Below are 22,493 nucleotides of genomic sequence, written 5' to 3' on the forward strand. Positions count from 1 at the left end.
TTGTTTGATATAAACAATCTTTACCTATGATTTTAATATCATCGTTAATCAATGGATTTAAAGAAATCAACCAATATTGCCCAATTGGCTGGTGACAGCCGCCACACGTGCTGTATCATGCTGTACCTGGGAATCCTTAAAGGCCCTCCTTCACGATACGTTAATTATTTTATTAACTTTTGTATGACCTTTTTTTTTTTAAAGCACATTCAAGAGTTGGCTATTAGAAATGTACTTCAGATGAATTAATTTAACCTCATAAGAAGCGCTGCATTAGGTCTACTAAAAAAAAAAATCTAAATTAAGCTTTTAAATGACACCTATATGATAGATAAATATTGTCCAGCTAACACTACAGCATAAATATTCAAAAGCTTATTATACTATAGTCTTACTGATCTGACAAAAAACCGCATTGAAAAAACAGAGGGAAGGCAAACAGTACCTCTGCTTCACTGAAGGGGGCGTGCGAGAGGCCACCGGTCGGCGATAAGCTTATTCAGCCATTGCTCTTCTATACGCTTATACTACCACCGTCAATGTATTTCAGCCACTGCCGTGGCTCCCCATTATTCTCAATGAGCCACCTACTGCAACATGCTCTTGGTGTAGCTGTAGCTGCTGTTGTGGCTGTTGTTTCTTCCTCCCTAGATGTTCTCTGCACCTTTGCTTGAGGTGATGCAACGGCAATGAATCGGCACATTATTTTAGCTTTCGTTTAACTGCGTTAACTTGCGTGTGGTCAACTAAGTCGGTTTCAACTTTTGATTCGCGCTCAAAATATTAGAACTTTATAAGCTCAAAGTATTAGAACTTTGTATTCGCTGGCAAAATATTAGAACATTGTATTCGCGTGCAAATTGTTATTGTTGTATTAAAATTCTAAGAACTTTATGTTACCCTTTCACTTCTCCCACTGTTCGTGTTGGCGTTGCAAGCTATTTTTAACCATGACGGGCGCAATAGTCGGGAGATTTGCTCCGCAATGTCACTCGCCAAGTGGCGGAGCATCGGAGACAATTTAGTCGCCAGCCCAAAAATCTACACGCCATTGGCGCTTGGCGGGTGCCAATTTCATACATACAGGTCATCCAGGTACTGGTTCCAGGTCATTTAATGTTTGATTTTAAAAATCAATAATTTGATGATAAAAAAAACGTATGGATTATAAGTAGAGTGCATGAAAAAATGTGTTCATGAATCGCAAGTGCAAAAAGTCTGCAGGCTTTTAAATAAAAAGGTAGATGGGTAGATGAGGCACAGCTGTTTCAACAAGTCTCATATAGTAGCTATTAAACTCCAAGTAACAAGCACAGGTTTGACCGGTGACTTTATCACACTCCCACAGATTGACAACGTTCAGGCTTTCATGTGGCAGTCCCAGCTCCGGCACCGCTGGGATGAGCATAAGAGGCATGTCTTTGCCAATATCTGTGACGCACAATTCATATACTCCTACGAGTACTTGGGCAACACTCCACGTCTGGTCATCACACCTCTTACAGACAGGTACAGTGTAACCTGTGCACAAGGTGGACCAATACTGTACGTCTCACCGAATTAATGACTCTCGAGTAGGATCATGTGTCACATAAGGGAATGTTACTTTTGAGAGTGGTAGGTAGGAGAAAGTGAGCGTAGAATTGTGTGATATGTTACAGGTGTTACATCACTCTCACTCAGTCCCTCCATCTCATCATGGGTGGAGCCCCGGCTGGTCCTGCTGGAACCGGCAAAACTGAGACCACCAAGGACTTGGGCCGTGCCCTCGGCATCATAGTCTATGTGTTCAATTGTTCTGAGCAGATGGACTACAAGGTAACGAGCACCACTATGCCAGACTGCTCATGATGGCCGTAATGTAATTGCGTTGGGAGTTGGGTTTGCTGATCGGCAGTCTTTCTGATGTATCTGTTTTCGTGTCCAGTCCTGTGGAAATATCTACAAGGGCCTGGCTCAGACTGGAGCGTGGGGCTGCTTTGATGAGTTCAACCGAATCTCCGTTGAGGTGTTGTCTGTGATCGCAGTGCAGGTAAGCTTGCAAGTCTGTTGTTTGTTTAGACTATATTATAAGTACAGATGTGCAAATTGCCATCACATCTTTCTTTCTCACTTGTGTTTGTTGTGACGGTGTGATTCCAGGTGAAGTGTGTTCAGGATGGGATTCGGGATAAGAAGACCAACATCAATTTCCTGGGTGAGAATATCAAACTGATCCCAACAGTAGGAGCCTTCATCACCATGAACCCTGGCTACGCTGGGAGAGCTGAGCTGCCAGAGAACTTGAAAGCCTTGTTCAGGTACGTAGACATCCTATAGGTATACCACGGGCAGCCGTGGCCTACTGGTTAGGGTTTCAGGCCGGAAACCGTAGGGTGGCCGGTTCGATCCCCGACCAGTAGGAAAAATGTGGGCAGGGGAAGTGGTAGACACTGCTCTCCCATGCTCACATCCACGGCTGAAGTGCCCTTGAGCAAGGCACCTAACCCCGATCACTGCTCCCCGGGCGCCGCCAATGGCAGCCCACTGCTCCGGGTTAGTGTTACTTCACTTCACTTCACTGTGTGTGTGTGTCACTTCCCTGGATGGGTTAAATGCAGAGGCTAATTTCAGAGTGTGTGTGTCTACACCACCTCTGCCATAGAGAGGACTTTCAAGCATGCAGGTCATGCTGGTACCATCGAAAGCAGCCACTCATATTTAAGGAGCAGTACTGTGTACAAGTCTGACTTGTCTGTCAAATAGGAGAATGCATACAGCCTTGATGTATTTTTGTTTATGTAACTAGGCCTTGTGCTATGGTGGTGCCTGATTTCGAGCTGATCTGCGAGATCATGTTGGTGGCAGAGGGTTTTCTTGACGCCCGTAATCTAGCACGCAAATTCATCACTCTATACAGTCTGTGCAAAGAGCTGCTCTCCAAACAGGTACAGGAGCTTGACCAATCAGCCACATCTTTTCAGTCTGCAGAAAATTCAAATTCAAGTGATCTGCATAGATCTGATATCAGAATAATTTGAACCAAATATATGAATCCCATAGCTTTTATTGAACTTTAATATACTGTATATGCATATGTGTGTGTGTGTGTGTGTGTGTGTGTGTGTGTGTGTGTGTGTGTGTCCACTGACAGGATCACTATGATTGGGGACTGCGTGCTATAAAGTCAGTGCTGGTGGTGGCTGGCTCTTTGAAGAGGAGTGACAAAACCAGGCCAGAGGACCAGGTGCTCATGAGGGCCCTGAGGGACTTCAACACCCCAAAGATCGTAATGGATGACATGCCTGTGTTCATGGGGCTCATTGGTGACCTATTCCCCTCCCTGGATGTCCCCAGGAACAGGGACCTGGAATTTGAGACGGTCAGAACATAAATTATATTTGTAGAGAATTGAGTTGCAATTGCTCAGACACTTTAATTAATCTATTTTATGTTCTTTTAGCTTCTAGCACTCTACTGTTAAATCTATGTTAATACTGTTTAATTTTTCTGTTCTTTTATTTGCTCATTTTGAATTACCAATGTGTATGAATAAGGGCTGGGCGATATGGACCAAAAGTCATATCTCGATATTTTCAAGCAAAATGTCGATATAAGATAAATATCGATATTTTTTGACGCAATAATAACATAGTTGCCGTTGGCACGCTCCAACTCGGCATTCTGTGCTCTCTTTTTCAGTGACGTCGCTGTGCTTGTTCTCAATCCTAAATTTGTTAAATGAATCAATCTACCTACATGAAAAGAATCATGCAAGTTGCTGATGTGCCTGTTATATTTTTGTGATGTCATTAACGAACCTCATCAAATTATACAGCTCTTCAGAATGTTCCAAAAAGTTCCGTTGATTATTTGAAGTGTGCGTCAACAATGTATCAATGTATGTCACTCAGGTGTCAGCCACAGATAGATAGCCTACTTGCTAACTAACTAACATTAGCAGTGATGCTACTTAAACCATACTATGCCTGATCAAGTTAGAGAGGAAGAGACCGACCAAGCAGCAAGTTGCAAAGTTCGCAATCCTGGTGAGACAACGGGCGGTGCAGAGTGTAACCAAGATTTTCAATGAGTCGCAGCATAACCATTAACTTACGTGACGGCAGCTGCATTAAAATAGGCAAATTCATAAATCGTCCCGACCTACCAAAACCAAGGAGAAAGGTATGCCATTTTAATTGTATTGTCAACCATAGCGCATGGATCATAATGCCATGTAACCTTGCCTGTTAGCTAACGCAATACGTTCGGATTATTATTATTATATTAGCAATGATGTGCCTATGCCCAGGTAGGCATAGACTATGGGTGGCATGCTGGCAAGGAGCAGAAATCCTATTTAAAAAACATGCTTCAGTTCTCAGCGCGACAGCAACAAAGTAAATTAAATAGATCACAATTTAATAATAAAAACAGATTAGATAGACATATAGTTCCAAGAACTTGCATGCTGCTTTATCAAGCTTGTGGCAAACGAAAGGCACAACTGAAACAGTAACAAATCATGTTGCTAAATTAACGAAAACGTATTTAGGCTGCAACTTGCAACACGGAGGCTGGTTCAACAGTAGAAAACTAGCGATCTGTTTGAGTATGATCTGAATGATTGCTAGGCGGGATTCAAGGGGCCCGTCTAAAACTTTGGACTGTGTAGCTCGCGGTTACATATTGTTTCCATAGCAACAGTTGTATGTTTGCAGCTCTGCTCCTGGGGCTGTGTGTGTGTGAGCCGTAGGCAGAGCGGGAGACAGAAGCAGCGTAGGAGGCGGCAGCCGCGGCTCGAAATGGCTGTTATTCTGAACAAATGTGCTGTACTTTAAACGGAAATGAAACTATATCGATGTTGACAATAGCGTCTCATTCCATATCTCGTTTTTAAAAATATCGATATATCTCAAATATCGTTATACCGCCCAGCCCTAGTATGAATTGTATAAATGCATACATAAACTTGCCTTGTGTCTGCAGATGGTGAAGAAGTCTGTGACGGACCTGAAGCTGCAGGCAGAGGACAGCTTTGTGCTGAAGGTGGTGCAGCTGGAGGAGCTGCTGGCTGTCCGCCATTCTGTGTTTATCATTGGCAATGCCGGGTCAGGCAAGAGCAAGGTCTCTTTCCCAGCTCTTTTTATTCTTGCAGCAAACATTCATACACAATATATAATGTAATTTTATGTGGGTTATTATTTATATATATATCTAGTAAATATAAGTAAGTAAATATGCCAACCTTGATCTCTTTAATGACAGTGATTCTCTTCTTTCTATCAGGTGCTCCGTTCACTGATTAAGACTTACCAAAATATGCAGAGAAGGGCCGTAATGGTGGACCTTGATCCTAAGGCTGTGACCTGTGATGAACTCTTTGGGGTCATCAACCCTGCCACTAGAGAGTGGAAAGATGGTGGGTTGATGGACATATTTATTGCGTAACTCAGTGTTTCCCCTACAATGATATTAGGGTGGCGGCCCGCCCCCCCAACGGCCCCGCCCGCCCCCCCTGGAAGGTCAAGTAAAAAAAAAAAAAATTTTTTTTTTTTTTTTTTTTTAATAAATATAGCGCCAGATCACAAAATAAGTCATTTAGGTTACCTTTACCATAAAACTTGTAAAATTATACTTATTGACTGCTGTCATTCAAAGAAACACATGAACATCATAATTCATTTAAGTGTTTGTGTCCGTGGCCGCCGCGGTGCATCGCGCCGCGCCCCTGCCGCCGTCCCCCTCCCCCCCCCTAAGCTGTAAACCTAGGGGAAACACTGGCGTAACTCCATGACATTAGATTGAATATTGCCACTGTCTGTGTCCACCTGCTGTGCAGTGACATTCAGGAGTGTTTCCCTTCAGGTCTTTTCTCTTGTATCATGAGGGACGTGGCCTCCATAGCCCACGATGGACCCAAGTGGATTGTTTTGGATGGTGACATCGACCCCATGTGGATTGAGTCCCTGAACACTGTCATGGATGACAACAAGGTTTGTCAAGTTTTGACTCCATGCTCATAGTGAGGCAGAACTGTTCTTTATGATTTATATCCCCAAGTGTTGTCTGTGTTGACTGTATGGGAGGGTACATTTTGAGTGTGCTGTGCTTAGGTGCTGACTCTGGCCAGTAATGAGCGTATCCCGCTGAACCCTACCATGCGACTGGTATTTGAAATCAAAGACCTGTGCACTGCCACTCCTGCCACTGTGTCTCGAGCTGGTATCCTCTTCATCAACTCTGCTGACCTGGGATGGAATCCGTGAGCCACACACACACACACACACTTACTCTTAATCAAGGATGCAAACACGGCGCTTTTCGTCGCCTCCCGCTTTTTCCACGTCAGTTTGGGTGACTTGTGTGAATCGTGCAGATCCGAAGAGGTTTTTTTTTTAGGGGGGGGGTCTGATAATGATTTTATCAACAGTAATTCTGGATTGCCTCCACCAAACATGTAAATAAGAAACAAGCAAATCAGCAGCAACTATTTCCCAAACCCTCGAAATATATTGCAATGGAGATTTAACCTTACTTTCTGTTTGAAGATAACGCTGCAAACCCATGACAGCACGCGATATGCTTCCATCGCTTTGAGTGGGCTGTGGTCCACGTCACGATGGATGGTTTAGAAATCGCGTCGCTCATAACGGTGTCATGGGTTTGCAGCGTAATGTAGCAGATAGTGTTAAGGAAGAGGGTTACTTGAATTTGGACGACTTACAATTATTATAAGAGTTGAACAACATTAAGGCTGTTATTTCCCGTTATATGTGATTGCTGAGATATCCATAACGTTTTATTCAGTCTTACTGGTGGTCCTTTTGTAATACCAACAGGTGCACTTCGTTGTGGATACGTAAAGCCTACTGTTTTCGCTACGTGTTTAGCATGACATAGCATCGTCAAATTCACACCTGGCAAACGATTAAGTGAACTAATTTGTAACTAAATGTTATATTTTTTAGGGTTAGAAAGAAAAAAGTCTCGAGTAGCACAGGACTCCCATCTGTATGAGACTGTTGTGGCAAGTGCACGGCTCTGTTTGGTATTGAGTGAGTGAGCCTAGCGAGTGTGCAGACAGACGTTTAGTAAACAGACTTGGAGCAACTGTCCGACCCAAGCTGGTGAAAGCTGCCATAATCAGCTGCTGGATATAAAGGTATAGCTTAAAATAGTAAAAGAAACGAAATGGTTAAATCATCACGAGTGATTGGTAGATATCGTGGCTCTATTTTATCATGCTGGTTCATTAATCCTGTGGGTATGCTACCCTATTCAGTAGCTCCACCAGCTAACTAGCTAGTGAACTCTAGCCTAAAATGTTAACCTTCTCACTTGAGCTACAAATCCCTACCATGCTACAGTATAATTAGCACCTATCTCAGCAGATGTCTTCAATATGTTTATTGTTATAAATGTGTTAATTTCTCTTCCTAAAACCCACTAGAGGACACTATTTAAAAGGATATTTTCCAAAAAATCTTATGGGGGAGCATGCCCCCAGACCCCCCTAGTTTTGCTGAGTAACAGGAAAAATAATACATTTAAATTAATATACATTTTCTGACCTGAATGCAGAGGGCAGAACAGCCTATTTTTGCAGTTTATTAATAACTTATTTTTCACCAAATAACTCAATTAGTATTACAAATAGGTAAATTCGAAACTATATTACAACTTCCACTTGCTCCTGCAGTTTCATTGCAACAATTTCAATAAGAGTTTATGTTTCGGAATAAAAAATGATATATATATATATATATATATTGAATATTCCAAATTAGTGTTGGTGTATGTTGATGTTCAGAATTTCATTTTACTCTATGTGGGTAGGGGATGTCGGGGGTCGGTGGCAATGTAATTATATGGATATTTGCCGCGGGGCAAGGGCTTCGATTACCTCTCTCTTTTTTGACCATACATGTGTTTGCATCCCTGCTTAATATTAACTTCCAAGTCATCAAATGTCGTTGATACCTACAAACTCACTCTTTATTCAATTCAGTTATTCAATTACAATACACAATATATAGCTTTATCTAGGCCTATTCTTTGAAAGGTAGTCCTCAGGTTAACCTCAATGAACATCAGAGTGTAGGACTAAAACACTTTTCATTGCATTGCAAATGTAACATCTTTTGCGTTATTCAGAGTGGTGACCAGCTGGATAGAGACACGGGAGGTCCAGTCGGAGAAGGCCAACCTCTCCATCCTATTTGACAAATACCTGCCTGCCTGCCTGGAGAAGCTCAAATACAGCTTCAAGAAGATCACCCCCGTTTCTGAGAGCACCATGGTCCAGAACCTTCTTCACTTCATGGAGTGCCTGCTGACGCCAGAGAACACTCCTCCAGACTCCCATAAGGAGCTTTATGAGCTCTACTTTGTCTTTGCCTGTGTGTGGGCCTTTGGAGCTTCTATGTTCCAGGACCAGGTTGGATTATCTTTTATATCAAACAGTTTTTTCACCTTTTGCCATATAATATTTTGAGGCACTATTGTTTTCTAATATGCCATTTCCTCTTCATGAGTGTAACACTAACTGTAACACTTTTCTTATGTACTTATTGCAAAAGTGAAAATGCCGTTTGTTCTGATGTTTTTCCTGCTGTAGCTTACTGACTACCGAGTGGAGTTCAGCAAATGGTGGGTGAATGAGTTCAAGACCATCAAGTTCCCCTCCCACGGAACAGTCTTTGACTACTGCATCGACAGGGAGTCCAAGAAGTTCGCCCCCTGGACAGAGAAAGTACCCACCTTCCAGCTGGACCCAGAGCTGCCTCTTCAGGTTAACACATGGATGCATAGTATTTCTCTGACTCTGCTAATGAAGAAATGCAAATATAACACATGTCTGGCCCAGCGGCACTACAGAATGTCAGTCACCTTTCACTACGGACAGTTACCATGTAGATCATTTCTAAACCCAGTTTTTCAGCTGTCAATAAGAAGTGTGTGCCTCCTGACCTTCTCTTCCTGCAGGCTTCTCTGGTGCACACGGCGGAAACCACCCGTATCCGCTTCTTCATGGACATGCTGATGGAACTCAAACGACCTGTCATGTTGGTGGGCAACGCTGGCAGTGGGAAATCTGTGCTGATGGGAGACAAGCTGCGCAGCCTGAACACTGACCACTATGTGGTGCAGTCGGTACCCTTTAACTTCTACACCACCTCTGCCATGCTGCAAGGTACAAACACCCTGTTCAATGTGGATTAGCAGGAAGGGGTGCTTGACTCTCCTATCTAATTTTTCATGTGTAGTTCTGTGTGATGGTGTCCGTCAGTATTTTGTAGAGTATCTCTGCATCTTTGGGAAGTACATTATTAAGGTAAAAGACAAATCAATGAATTGGATCACCTCATATTTGATGGCTGGTTGTCTACTCCTTAGCAATCTTGGAGAAGCCACTTGAGAAGAAAGCAGGCCGGAACTATGGACCACCTGGCAGCAAAAAGCTCATATACTTCATTGATGATATGAATATGCCTGAGGTGGACAAATACTTTACAGTGGCTCCACACACATTCCTTCGCCAGCATATAGACCATGGACACTGGTATGTACCTGCACACTTATACTCACACACACACACATTCATGGATGGGTCACCCTAGCTAAGTTTTGGGTAAGAGTGGCTGACTGTTGTAAACCCTCCCTGTCTTCAGGTATGACAGAGCTAAGCTAACTCTGAAGGACGTCCACAACTGCCAGTATGTGGCCTGTATGAACCCCACTGCAGGCAGCTTTACAATTGACTCAAGGCTCCAGGTACACACTCTTAAAGCCTTTGAATTCCAAATGATAGCAGGATAATAACTGTAATTGTAATCCAGTCTTTGTGTGTATTATGGAAAGCCCTATGTATCAAGCTGTTAGTGAAATATGGCGTGTTTTTCTGTATGTTCTCTCAGAGGCACTTTGTTGTGTTTGCTGTGAGCTTCCCTGGACCGGATGCTCTCTTCAGTATCTACAACAACATTTTCATCCAGCACCTGGACATGTGTGGCTTCGCCCCAGCGCTGAAGAAGTTCTGTCCGACCCTTGTGGCGGCAGCTCTTGGTGAGCCAGATTGAAGCCAACTGCCCATGGTTCCCGCGGGGTCTTAAAAAGTCTTAAAAGCATTGAATTTATGAATTTGGAAATAATACCTTAAAAAGACTTGAAAAAGTCTTGAATTTTGATGTCTGTGTCTTAAAAAATTCCGCAGTATAATTTCTCCGTATCGCATTCTCCTTAAAAGTTTCATTTATCAACCACTATTATTTTGATTAAATAACGTAGCCTAAATAAAGAGTGGCGGAACTCATAATTGAGAGCGCAACGCTTCCCCGGGTCGCAACCTTTTCTATGTCAATGGTCCCAACACGTCACTTTGCAACAAGCCAAGCAGAAGCGCGAAAAATCAAAGAAAATCTCAGCAGAACATAAGAAAGTTTGACTAACGACGTTATGTTATTTTCTAACTTTTCTACGTTAGCTTGCTACCCATTTTATGCTGGGGTTATGGGGAAGTGTACGTTTAATGAAGCGTGGAAGGATAAGCAAGCATTTTGCCACTGGTTGAGATAACCAGCTAGCTGCCAGCACTAGTACAGCTCTTCCAGTTACGACCGCAAAGGTGGATCTGCGCACATCTTTTGGGTCCACACCAACTATGAAAGCAGAGGTGTTGTGGACCCTGAACACACCATCGCCAAACACCAGTCCTACAATGGATATCCAAGTAATCTGCGAACGCAAGCTGTCATTCAGGTGAAGGCATTTTCAAAAAACTTTTTAAAAGTTTTTAATATGATATTAACGGTAATGTGTGTGACGTTAGTACTCTGCAAGATTGTTTGGCTATGTAACGTAGGCTATCCTGCTAATGTCAGACAGTTCTCTGACAGACGCCTCGCAAATCACATTAACCATTTTTGCTGGTAAGTGGTTACAATAACGGTGTTAACGCATAGTACAGTGTCTATTTCTCGGTCACTTTGGAAAAATCTAAGCGCGAAAACGCAGAAAAATGTACATAAAAGACACGGTCGTCAGCGGAGTTTAGTTGCTAATAAGTTACAGATGCAGTATCTTAAATACCATTAAAGTGGCAGCTTGCACATTAATGACAGCACCATGAGGGGTTTCTAACTTTTCCCATTATTGTTTTATGAGTTAAATCGCAGATACTTTAATACAGCTAGACCACTAGCTATCATTTAATGCAAATTGAACTCTTCTATTTAGCAACCAGAAAACACAACTTTAGCTGCAATTTAAGTTTAATTTCTCAAAATCAGCTCACCAATAAAAAGCAGTTTAGGGCTTGTGTAGGGCTTTTAATTCACATTAAAAAAATCCAGGTTCCAAACATTTTCGAAGCAATTTGACTTTGTGAGTAGTTGATCGAGTTATCATCTGCCCCGTCTTTTGATGCAATCCTATTAGCTCTGGCATTGGTCGCCCATTATGTATTTATCACTTCACTGGATTGGAAGTCCACTTTCCAGGCTCTCGCGAGCCCCCTTCAGTAAGGCAGAGGTTACGTTTGCCTCCCCTATGTGGAGTGTTTATGATTAAACTGTTACCAGCGCACAAAATAGTTTACAACAGCACAACGTTCATCATAGATCTAGCCTCATCATTTCGCTGTTAAAGTTCACCAGATTGATGCATTGAACTTCAAAATGTGAAACATTTTCTAATACTGTATAGCCTATAAAATATACTCCCCGTGGATCATGCCCCAGACCCTCCTAGGGGGTTCACATTATTGTCACCTTTTTCATCACTGATGAGTTTGCACCCCTGTATTTATTGTTGAGTTGAGTTCATTGTTCATTGTTGAGTTCATTGTTTATTGCTCTCTACTCCCCATAACCCCAGCATAAAATGGGTAGCTAGCTAACGTAAAAGAGTTAGAAAATAACATACCTGCCAGTGTTTCCCCTAGGTTTACAGCTTGGGGGGGAGGGGGACGGCGGCAGGGGTGCAGGCTGCGTTAGTCAAACTTTTTTGTGGTTGATTTTTCACGCCTTTGTTTGGATTGTTGTCTCGGGTCTGTGTCTGTGCTGTGGTGTTGTAGCGTAAGTACAGTCCACATTTTCACATTTGTTTGATAAATAAATGAACAAATGTTAAAAAAAAAAAAAATGTTTTTGTCTTTGCCGGTAGGTCTGTGAAATAGGCAGTGAAATAGGTATTAAGTTTTTATTTAAATGGTCTTAAAAAGGTCTTAAAAAGACTTGAATTTGACTTGAAGAAACCTGTAGGAACCCTGCTGCCAGATTGAAGCCATCAGATTTGCCTCATAACACCGTAGATCAACAAAATCATCTCTGTGAAATACATTTTCTCATCTTTTTCTCCAACAGTATTTCATAAGACCGTGTCAACAACATTCCTGCCAACTGCCATAAAATTCCATTACGTGTTCAACCTAAGAGACCTCTCCAACATCTTCCAGGTCAGCACTTTCTCTAAGGCTGCAGTTGATAGACTGAGGTCATGTGTATAGGGTCACAAACTCGTCTACTTAATGTGAACGGACAACGGTGAGTGTGACTCTGGCTTTGGTTTGGTGTAGGCTTTGCTGTTCTGCCGTCCAGCGTGCGCAAAAACCCCCCCTGAGCTGGTGCGCATTTGGCTGCATGAGTGCAACCGTGTCTATGGAGACAAACTGACTGACGAGACGGACATGGAGATGTTTGAGAAGATCCAAGAGAGGACCTGCAAAAAGTGCTTTGAGGTGCTGTTTCCCCATCATGAAATCAGACTGAGAGTCATCAGTAATTTGAAGTAAAAAAAGGTGCTTATAATGTGCTCCCTCTGTTTTTAGGATATCGATGCAGGTTTTCTTTTCGAGAAGCCCAACATATATTGCCATTTTGCACGAGGAATCGGAGATCCCCAATATTTCCCGGTTGATAACTGGGGTTCATTAAGCAAGTTGTTGGAGGAAGCCCTGGATAGCTACAATGAAGTTAATGCAGCCATGGATCTGGCAAGTACTTCCCTAATATAGTAATGTTTACCCATACATTATCGAATTAGAATGATAAAATAAACTAGATTAGCATTTCCTGAAGGAAAAACTAGTGCTTGCAAGGCAAAAAATAAATACATTTATATAAAAAAAGAAATATATACAACAAATATAAGTATAAGTAATTAGGTAAGATATATAAGTAAAAGATCATAAAGATATGTAACGCATGCGCAGAGAGAGAAGGGAGGTAGAGGAGAGCAAAGCCGAGCCAAGACCTACACATCAATGTTTGAACAAAGTTTTTACGTTAAGCAGTTCTTGAGGAATTAATCCTGAAAAAATAACAATAATAATAAGCCTTGAAATAACAGTGCTAGGGAGAATGTTAATGTTTTATTTGGTGTCTAATGTTACATTTTAGAGTGCACCTGTATTTCCCTGCTTGTGCCAATGTTAGCATGCGTTTTCTGTTATCACTTTTAGTCTGTGTGTAGTGTATAATTGCCTGTGTGTAGTTCCCTGTCTGTTATCTGTCCACCCTGACCCACTGTGTTGATGTATAGATTAGACCCCCCCCTGGAGTTTCCGTCCATCTGTATTCAGTGATTTCCCTAAACATTCTCCAATAAACGACAAAGAGCCAGAGAGAAGCCTGCACATTGCTTCATTCACTACAGTATAGTGCTGTTTTGCTAGCACTATAGTAAGAAGCCTAGGAGTAACAGTAAAGTGCTTTGCTTTGTATTGCAAGCACTACAAAGAAGACCAATCATTTTTTGCTGGTTATTGTACACACGTAATGATTGTAAAAGTATGGTTGTTTACATTTATAGCCTCTGTGTTTTTTGTGTGTAATCCTGGTTTTTGGTAACAGGTGCTGTTTGAAGACGCCATGTTCCACATCTGCCGAATCAACCGTATTCTGGAGAGTCCACGGGGCAATGCTCTGCTGGTGGGGGTAGGAGGCAGTGGGAAGCAGTCTCTCTCACGGCTTGCAGCCAGCATCAGCAACCTGGAAGTGTTCCAGATCACCCTAAGAAAGGGCTATGGCATCCCTGACCTAAAGGTGCCCCACCCTGGGAACTTTCCTTCTTGGTGCACATTCATCAGATTTTACCATGACGTGCATGTTTCTGTTCATTTTTGAGTTTCATTTTAATTGTTATGTTGTGTATTCCCCCAGAATAGAAAAGTCTAAATTATGCTAGAATAGTTTGCCCTGTATCCCAAAGGTAGATGCTCACTGTTTTCAAACAGCTGCACTGCCATACATTTACAGTTGTGTAGTCTTGTGATCATGTTTTTTTGATGTCAATAAATGCTGTTTCATTCTTTGAATTGTTTCATCCGGCAGCAGTGCTGAATTACATAGTAAGCTTGTAAGGCCTTGCCTAAGAGGAGTAGGAAGGAAAGATGTGACACAATCATAATCTTTTGTGGCTTTGGCAGCCCACCCACCAAAAAATTAAATACACAGGAGAACCTCGATCAAATTCCTGATCTAATTTTGTGTCTTCCTCAGCTGGACCTCAATGCCCTGTACATGAAGGCAGGGGTGAAGAACGTTGGGACCGTGTTTCTGATGACCGACTCCCAGGTGGCTGGGGAGGAGTTCCTGGTGCTCATCAATGACCTGCTGGCCTCGGGGGAGATCCCGGGCCTGTTCCAGGATGATGAGGTGGAGAAGATCATTGGGGCCATGCGTAATGAGGTGAAGAACGTCGGCATACAGGACACCAGGGAAAACTGCTGGAAGTTTTTTATCGACAGAGTCAGAAGACAGCTAAAGGTGAGATCATGTTATGTAGCGCCACATTGTTACATAATAAGTGTGTATTTCATTATATACTTCTAAAGTGCAAGAAAGTGAAATATATGAACTTTGTTTCCGTACAAGTAAAATCAATAGCAGTATTTCTCACACGATAATGTTGAATAACTGGACTAATATTGTTTACGAATGCAGTGTTCTGTTTACCCCATGCATTGGCCAAGATATTGTTCCTGTTAATGAGGAAGTCAATGAAATACAGAAAATAAAGTGAGGCTTGTATTTTCACAGATGATGATGGTTCAACCCTTGTATCCTTACACTGGTCTCCAGTATTTAATCATAATATGTTGTGGACTTGTTTGTTTCTGTCCATCTCTGTCTCAGGTGATCCTGTGCTTCTCTCCTGTGGGCTCCACTCTGAGGGTGCGTGCCAGGAAATTCCCTGCGGTGGTCAACTGCACCTCCATTGACTGGTTCCAGGAGTGGCCAGAGGAGGCGCTGATTTCTGTCAGCGCTCGCTTCCTCTCAGAGACAGAAGGCATTGTGGTGTGCTTTTTTACTGCAGTAACCTTCCACCACACATTTATAAATGATTCTGCTTTACTAAATTAATAGTGTGAAATGTGTTGCATACATATATTTACTTTCTTCTGTAGATGTAGTTTGTATATTCTCTACTATGGAGAGTGAAAATACATCTTCTCCATTGTTTCAGCCGGAGATTAAGGATTCCCTCAGCCAGTTCATGGCTTACGTTCATAAAACAGCGAATGAAATGTCCAAATCCTACTTGTCGTCCGACCGCCGCTATAACTACACCACCCCCAAGACTTTTCTGGAACAGATCAAGTTATATCAGCACCTGCTCAGCATCAAGAGGTCTGAGCTTCTCTCCAAGATGGAGCGCCTCGAGAACGGTTTGACCAAACTGCAGGATACATCTGAACAGGTAAACTGACACAGAGCGTTCACGGTATAAAACTAGACTGCTAGAACAGTCAGTAATTTAAGTTCAGGATATCACACTATATTGCATTCAAATATCTGCACTATATCTTGAACACCAATCAAGATTCATCCAGATGACTGTCCCATAATGTACCAAAATCCAACAATTTTAGGAAATCCAGTCAAAAGAATCCATATTTGAAACGAATCAAGGATCTCTAATGCTCATCATGCTTTGGCCCCTTGTGCTCTGGTGACAGGTGGATCACCTGAAAGCCAAGCTGGCACTGCAGGAGGTGGAGCTGATGCAGAAGAATGAAGATGCTGACAAACTGATCAAGGTGGTAGGCGTCGAGACACAGAAGGTCTCCAAAGAGGCAGCCATTGCAAATGACGAGGAATTGAAAGTACAGGTCATTGCTAAAGTAAGCATGCTCCTACCTTTCTTTCACAAAAGAAAAATAATGTAAAGAGCTTTGTTTATTGTTATAGTGAATGGCACTGCATAAATGAATACAAGTGGATTGAGTCAGTGCACAAATATAATTGTAAATGATATGGGTTAGGGAACTGTCTGTGCTAGTGAGCTGGGTGGTCGGGTCTACAGTCGTGTGCTTGTGTTTGTTAGAATGTCGGGGAAAAGGCAAGGTCTTGTGAGGCGGATTTGGCTAAAGCTGAGCCTGCCTTGATGGCTGCACAGGCGGCCCTGGACACTCTCAACAAGGTTAGAGTCCATCTGTGTCTGCTCAGGCACATCTGTTTCTATCCACTATCAGTCATCAGTGGGGCATATACACAATGAGTTAAAGACAACCATCATTATATGACTGAAAAGTGTGGACTTATGGTGTGTATTTGTGGCAGAACAACATTACAGAGTTGAAATCGTTCGGATCTCCCCCTGAGGCCGTGGTCAACGTCATCGCTGCGGTCATGATCCTTCTTGCCCCTGGCGGCAAGATCCCCAAAGACAAGAGCTGGAAAGCTGGTAAGAATACGATGGCCAAAGTGGATTCCTTCCTGGAGCAGCTGATCACCTACAAAAAAGAGAGCATCCCAGAGTCTTGCATGAAGGCTTTCGCGTGAGTCCAGCTCTCAGCCCACAGATCCCACAGTTCTCCACACAGTCATACACTTCAATGGAATAAGTCCTGTGTTGGACTACAACTTCATTCTTTTGTTTTGATGTCTCCCTCTCTGTCTGTCTGTATGTCTGTCTCATTCTCTTGTCTTCATTAGGCCTTATAAAACGGACCCTACGTTTGAGCCAGACTTCGTCAGGTCCAAGTCCATTGCGGCTGCAGGGCTGGCTTCTTGGTGTCTGAACATTGTGACATTCTACGAGGTCTTCTGTGACGTGGAGCCCAAGAGAAATGCTCTGGCCCAGGCTAACGCTGAACTGGCCGCTGCACAAGACAAGCTGTCCATCATCAAGGCCAAAATAGAGGTGAGCAGCAGGGAGAGCATCCCACTCAGGACTTAACCCACACAAGAGCTCCAGGCAATGACACACAGTCAAATTGGGGACTTTTAAGGAGGCAGCGGTGGGGCTCATTTGAATGCTCCAAGCTGTGGGGCAGATGTGATGCTACTCTTTTGCTTCCATTCCAATTCCAAATGCGCTTTTCACTCTCGTTCAGGAAAGATATGAGATCTGAGATATGAGATGAGATATCACGCAATTGCAAAATTGTTGTTTGTCTGAGTTATATACCATGTCCAGAAAGGCATGTTTGAATTTGGTGATATTGCAGTAGATGCTTATATGAGAAATGGATCTAGCCCTTTTACATCTTACACATGAGCAACATGCAGATACTATTATGTGAATAATAAAGAGTGATCTTGCCTGGGGATTTATTCTTAGTTAGTAGAAATACATCAACATTGTCCACACACACGGCAATGTGACCTAATGTTTCACTTGCAATATGTAGTCAATACAGTTTTGTGAACACACTGTACTGAGATGCAATCACACTGCCAGACCACCTCTCACAGTTCCAGTCATTTTCTAACAACAATATATGCTGTTCATTTATAACGGTTTCTATCCAGATACAGATGGCATATTAATGAAAAGGCCATGACTGTTTCTGACAACCAAAAGCTGTTTATGATTTATGTTCATAAGTTGTTTTCTCTCCTTAGCAATTAAATGCCAACTTGGCTAAGCTAACAGCAGCTTTTGAGAAAGCAACATCAGACAAACTGAAGTGTCAACAGGAAGCTGATGCAACCAATCAAGTTATCTCTCTCGCCAACAGGTGACTTGCAGACTCAATTGCAGACAATTTGTTTTAAACTTCTCAGATATTCATCAAGTCAACTATATTCATGTTTTAGTTTCCATGTTTGAAAAATGTGTTTGTGTTTGACACTGGAAGATTGGTTGGTGGTCTTGCATCTGAGAAGGTCCGTTGGTCTGAGTCCGTGGCTGAGTTCAGGATCCAGGAGAAAACACTGAGTGGTGATGTCTTGCTCATCACAGCATTTGTCTCTTATGTGGGATATTTCACCAAGAAGTATCGCACAGACCTCATGGACAAGTACTGGATGCCCTTCCTCATTGAGCTTAAGGTATCTGAGAAGGACAATTCATGCCGCAGTTGTGTTCCTAACAGGGTTTGAACAAACTGATAATCACAAGCACAGCACATAATTGACCGCAATTGTAGTACATACTGTTTTCAATCACCAAAGTATTTGCTAAACTCAACTCCTCCTCAGGTGCCCATCCCCATCACAGAGGGCCTGGACCCTCTCACACTGCTGACAGACGATGCTGACATCGCAGCCTGGAGCAACCAGGGCCTGCCGAGTGACCGCATGTCCATTGAGAACGCCACCATCCTGTGCAACACGGAGCGCTGGCCCCTCATAGTGGACGCACAGCTCCAGGGCATCAAGTGGATTAAGAACAAGTATGGAGATGACCTGAAAATCATCAGGCTGGGCCAGAAAGGGTGAGATCTCCTTCCGTCTTAATTATGCAACTTCACTAACAAGCTATATGTTATAGATGAACATGTTACAGATTCCCACTGATGGAAACTTATGGCCCAGTAGAAAAAGAGTCTACATTTTTTCTTTAGTGGTTTTGGAACTAATTTTGTTTTGTACTTTTGTAAGGCAAAGTAGAATTCTCATTCACAAAGATTAATGAATGCTCTGGTCCTTCCTTCCTTCTTTCCTCACATCCTTTCTTGTGTGTTTTCTGCAGTTACTTGGACGCCATAGAGATGGCTGTGTCTAATGGAGAGACATTGCTGCTTGAGAACATCAGTGAGTCTGTGGAGCCAGTGCTGGACCCTCTGCTTGGGAGAAACACCATCAAGAAGGGAAAGTAGGTGGCACCAGTACGCTCATGCCCATTCACATAATGTTCTGTTTCATATAATAACACCACCTGAATCTTTGTAGGTACATTCGGATTGGAGACAAGGAGGTGGAATACCATCCTGACTTCCGTCTCATTCTACACACCAAGTACTTCAACCCCCACTACAAACCAGAGATGCAGGCACAGTGCACAATGATTAACTTCCTGGTGACACGTGATGGACTGGAGGACCAGTTGCTGGCGGCTGTAGTGGCCAAAGAGAGACCTGACCTGGAGGAGCTCAAGGTAAATCAGACAATGATCAGAATCATTATGTCATTTGGAATGTAATAGTTTCATAAGCAGTACTTGGATTTCAATATTAAACCATGATTAAGCATTGTGTGCAGCTGGTTAATTCAGTACATTTCCTTTTGAAACTGTTTCTCCCAGTAATAATGACCTGAGGTTAATGTGTATTCCAGGCAGAGTTAACCAAACAGCAGAACACCTTTAAGATTGTGCTAAAGCAGCTGGAAGACTCACTGTTGGCCCGTCTCTCAGCTGCCTCTGGAAACTTCTTAGGAGACACAGCACTGGTGGAGAATCTGGAGACCACCAAGTGCACAGCCACAGAGATCGAGGAGAAGGTAGACCCTTCCACTTTAATGTGCTAACACACACGTTGGGGATGTTCCTCACTCTGAGTGACTTTGGCCAGTCTATCTGTTGAGAGCAATTTCAAAGCAGGCTCTGGAGAGGACTGGAACAGGTCTATCAACATCTTTTCCTCCCTATTAGGTGCGAGAGGCCAAGATCACTGAAACTAAGATCAACTTGGCCAGAGAGAATTACAGACCAGCCTCCATTAGAGCTGCACTGCTCTACTTTATCCTCAATGACCTCAACAAGATCAATCCAATTTACCAGTTCTCCCTCAAGGTATGTTCTGTTATGGCTAACTACATCTGTATTCACTTTTGTCTCACTTTGTCTGGAATTCATTGTCAACTATAATTAGGATGTAAATCAAGGGATGCCAGAGGAGTAGTGACAGTGTTTCTGCTGTGTGTGTGTGTGTGTGTGTGTATGTGGATGCTCAGGCCTTCAGTGTGGTGTTTGAAATGGCCATCATGACCACTGAGCCAGCTGAGGAGGTGAAGCAGAGAGTTATGAACCTGATTGATGAAATCACCTACTCAGTGTTCATGTACACCAACCGCTCACTGTTTGAAAAGGACAAGCTGACGTTCATCGCTCAGATTTCCTTCCAGGTAAACCTGTGGCTTGTTTGGAGGGAGTGGTAAATACATAACCTGCCAGACATGTTACCTACTCGGTATGCTTTGACCGTGACTATTGTCTTCCCCCAATAGATTCTGTCGATGAAGAATGAGATTAATCCTGTGGAGCTGGACTTCCTGCTAAGGTTCCCCTTCAAAGTAGGATTGGGATCTCCTGTTGACTTTTTGTCCAACCAGTGCTGGGGTGGCATCAAGGTTTGTGATTAGTTTTCTGAATGAGAAGTGACTTCTTGAAACACTGTTGACTAGCAGCAAGTTCAAGCTGTTGATTCCCTCAGGCCTTAGCTGAAATGGACGAGTTCAAGAATATGGACCGGGACATAGAGGGCTCGGCCAAGCGCTGGAAGAAATTTGTGGAATCTGAGGCTCCGGAGAAGGAGAAGTTCCCTCAGGAGTGGAAGAGCAAGACGGGCCTGCAGAAACTGTGCATGATGAGATGCCTCAGACCAGACAGGATGTCCTACGCTGTCAAGTACAGTACTACCACATCCACCATTTGCATTTGCTCTGTTCTGCATGAATTCTCCTTCACAAAATGCATTTGCTTCCTGCAGAAACTTTGTTGAGGAGAAATTGGGCACCAAGTATGTTGAGGGCCGCAGTGTGGAGTTTTCTGTATCCTATAAGGAGAGCAGCTCCTCCACCCCTGTCTTCTTCATCCTCTCCCCTGGAGTCAACCCGCTCAAGGACGTGGAGGCACTTGGTGGGTCTTCAGGCTAAGACCTATTCACAGTTTAGGCACCAAGTTAGATTGCAAATTTAGCTAAATCATACCTGCTCCCACACACTGAAAAGGATGTCTGTTTTTCCATGCAGGTAAGCAGTTGGGCTTCACCTTTGACAACCTGAAGTTCCACAGCGTGTCTCTGGGTCAAGGTCAGGAGGTCGTGGCTGAGGCTGCGCTAGACCAGGCTGCTGTGGAGGGACACTGGGTTATTTTGCAGGTATCTACACAACACTGAGTGATCAAACTATTTATCATAAATTCACAGTACCAAATCTAAAAGTGATGGGCCACAAATACAGTTTGGATATCCTCTGAAGAACAACCATGTTTGTGTGTGTGTGTGTGTGTGTGTGTGTGTGTGACGTGTGTGTGTGTGTGTGTGTGTGTGTGTGTGTGTGTGTGTGTGTGTGAACTCAGAACATCCACCTGGTGGCTAAATGGCTGAGCAGCCTGGACAAACGCATTGAGCGCTACAGCATCGGCAGTCATGAGGACTATCGTGTATTCCTGAGCGCCGAGCCATCCCCCACACCCGAGTCCCACCTCATCCCACAGGGCCTGCTGGAGAACGCAATCAAGATCACCAACGAGCCGCCCACCGGCATGAATCCCAACCTGCACAAAGCCCTCTATCTCTTCAACCAGGTGAGCTCCCCCATAGGTCAGACCAGTGCTTCTGAAGACCCTGTTTTTAATATGAATACTCAGACATCGTAATAAGTATCTTAATTTAAGCAGTTACATTCTATAGTTTCCAAGAACCATCTGTAGTCAGAAGCTTTCAGAGAAGCCTACTGTTTTGTGCAGTGAAGGGTAGTGTACAGTCTCTTCTCTTCTACTCATTTGGATGGTTATGGGTGAGGAGGCTGCTGTCTGACAGTGCCGTGGGCATGTGTTGCTCTCTGCAGGACACTCTAGAGATGTGCTCCAAGGAGTCAGAGTTCAAGGTCATCCTCTTCACCTTGTGTTATTTCCACGCGGTGGTGGCTGAGAGGCGTAAGTTTGGTGCGCAAGGATGGAACAGATCATACCCCTTCAACAACGGTGACCTCACCATCTCCGTCAACGTGCTCTACAACTACCTGGAGGCCAACAATAAGGTGCGTCCTCCCTTTCAGTAGCGCAATGCAACTGAGATACACCCTGGGTACTGTTCGGCGACGCACGCAGGCTTAAAAAAGAGAACGCCCCTTTATCAGGTTCGGTGAAGTAATGTCTGATAAATTACCATAGTAACATATCTCTTAGCACTTACCTGCTCCAGGGCAGGCTAAAATAAGAGTACCTGGATTAAGTTTGCCACCCCCCCTGGCAAAAGGAGGGATCCCACAGTTCTTGTATGAGCGCTACTGATTCAGCCGACAAGGAATAATTAATTTGCAAGACCTTCTCGAGTCATTCATTGCAAACACCACAGACGAACATTGAATGTCTTGCGCTTTTTTGAGAGTGGATGCATA

At 43.3% G+C, this 22,493-nt stretch overlaps 1 protein-coding gene across 1 annotated transcript in view; it reads left to right on the forward strand.

Annotated features, from left to right (window-relative positions):
• The window catches only part of LOC308362739 (dynein axonemal heavy chain 17-like), a gene marked incomplete at its 5' end in the record, with an annotated part of 37,914 nt that overhangs the window by 10,471 nt on the left and 4,950 nt on the right, over positions 1-22,493 (forward strand). The window contains 41 exons of the mRNA XM_080835466.1: positions 1,349-1,509; positions 1,662-1,818; positions 1,928-2,032; positions 2,143-2,300; positions 2,789-2,927; positions 3,134-3,361; positions 4,969-5,106; positions 5,269-5,401; positions 5,848-5,975; positions 6,096-6,244; positions 8,137-8,419; positions 8,600-8,773; positions 8,968-9,175; positions 9,379-9,544; positions 9,654-9,756; positions 9,900-10,047; positions 12,345-12,436; positions 12,557-12,718; positions 12,809-12,973; positions 13,833-14,024; positions 14,481-14,747; positions 15,117-15,278; positions 15,448-15,681; positions 15,941-16,105; positions 16,309-16,404; positions 16,545-16,762; positions 16,920-17,127; positions 17,832-17,947; positions 18,068-18,260; positions 18,411-18,646; positions 18,904-19,026; positions 19,104-19,308; positions 19,488-19,652; positions 19,804-19,944; positions 20,106-20,276; positions 20,379-20,501; positions 20,585-20,778; positions 20,861-21,009; positions 21,123-21,250; positions 21,451-21,678; positions 21,942-22,133. Coding sequence (XP_080691592.1) covers positions 1,349-1,509; positions 1,662-1,818; positions 1,928-2,032; positions 2,143-2,300; positions 2,789-2,927; positions 3,134-3,361; positions 4,969-5,106; positions 5,269-5,401; positions 5,848-5,975; positions 6,096-6,244; positions 8,137-8,419; positions 8,600-8,773; positions 8,968-9,175; positions 9,379-9,544; positions 9,654-9,756; positions 9,900-10,047; positions 12,345-12,436; positions 12,557-12,718; positions 12,809-12,973; positions 13,833-14,024; positions 14,481-14,747; positions 15,117-15,278; positions 15,448-15,681; positions 15,941-16,105; positions 16,309-16,404; positions 16,545-16,762; positions 16,920-17,127; positions 17,832-17,947; positions 18,068-18,260; positions 18,411-18,646; positions 18,904-19,026; positions 19,104-19,308; positions 19,488-19,652; positions 19,804-19,944; positions 20,106-20,276; positions 20,379-20,501; positions 20,585-20,778; positions 20,861-21,009; positions 21,123-21,250; positions 21,451-21,678; positions 21,942-22,133 — 6,903 coding nt within the window. The remainder of the gene's footprint in view (positions 1-1,348; positions 1,510-1,661; positions 1,819-1,927; positions 2,033-2,142; positions 2,301-2,788; positions 2,928-3,133; positions 3,362-4,968; positions 5,107-5,268; positions 5,402-5,847; positions 5,976-6,095; positions 6,245-8,136; positions 8,420-8,599; positions 8,774-8,967; positions 9,176-9,378; positions 9,545-9,653; positions 9,757-9,899; positions 10,048-12,344; positions 12,437-12,556; positions 12,719-12,808; positions 12,974-13,832; positions 14,025-14,480; positions 14,748-15,116; positions 15,279-15,447; positions 15,682-15,940; positions 16,106-16,308; positions 16,405-16,544; positions 16,763-16,919; positions 17,128-17,831; positions 17,948-18,067; positions 18,261-18,410; positions 18,647-18,903; positions 19,027-19,103; positions 19,309-19,487; positions 19,653-19,803; positions 19,945-20,105; positions 20,277-20,378; positions 20,502-20,584; positions 20,779-20,860; positions 21,010-21,122; positions 21,251-21,450; positions 21,679-21,941; positions 22,134-22,493) is intronic.

Source organism: Sprattus sprattus (assembly GCF_963457725.1).
Source record: "Sprattus sprattus genome assembly, chromosome: 3".
Lineage (NCBI taxonomy): Eukaryota > Metazoa > Chordata > Actinopteri > Clupeiformes > Clupeidae > Sprattus > Sprattus sprattus.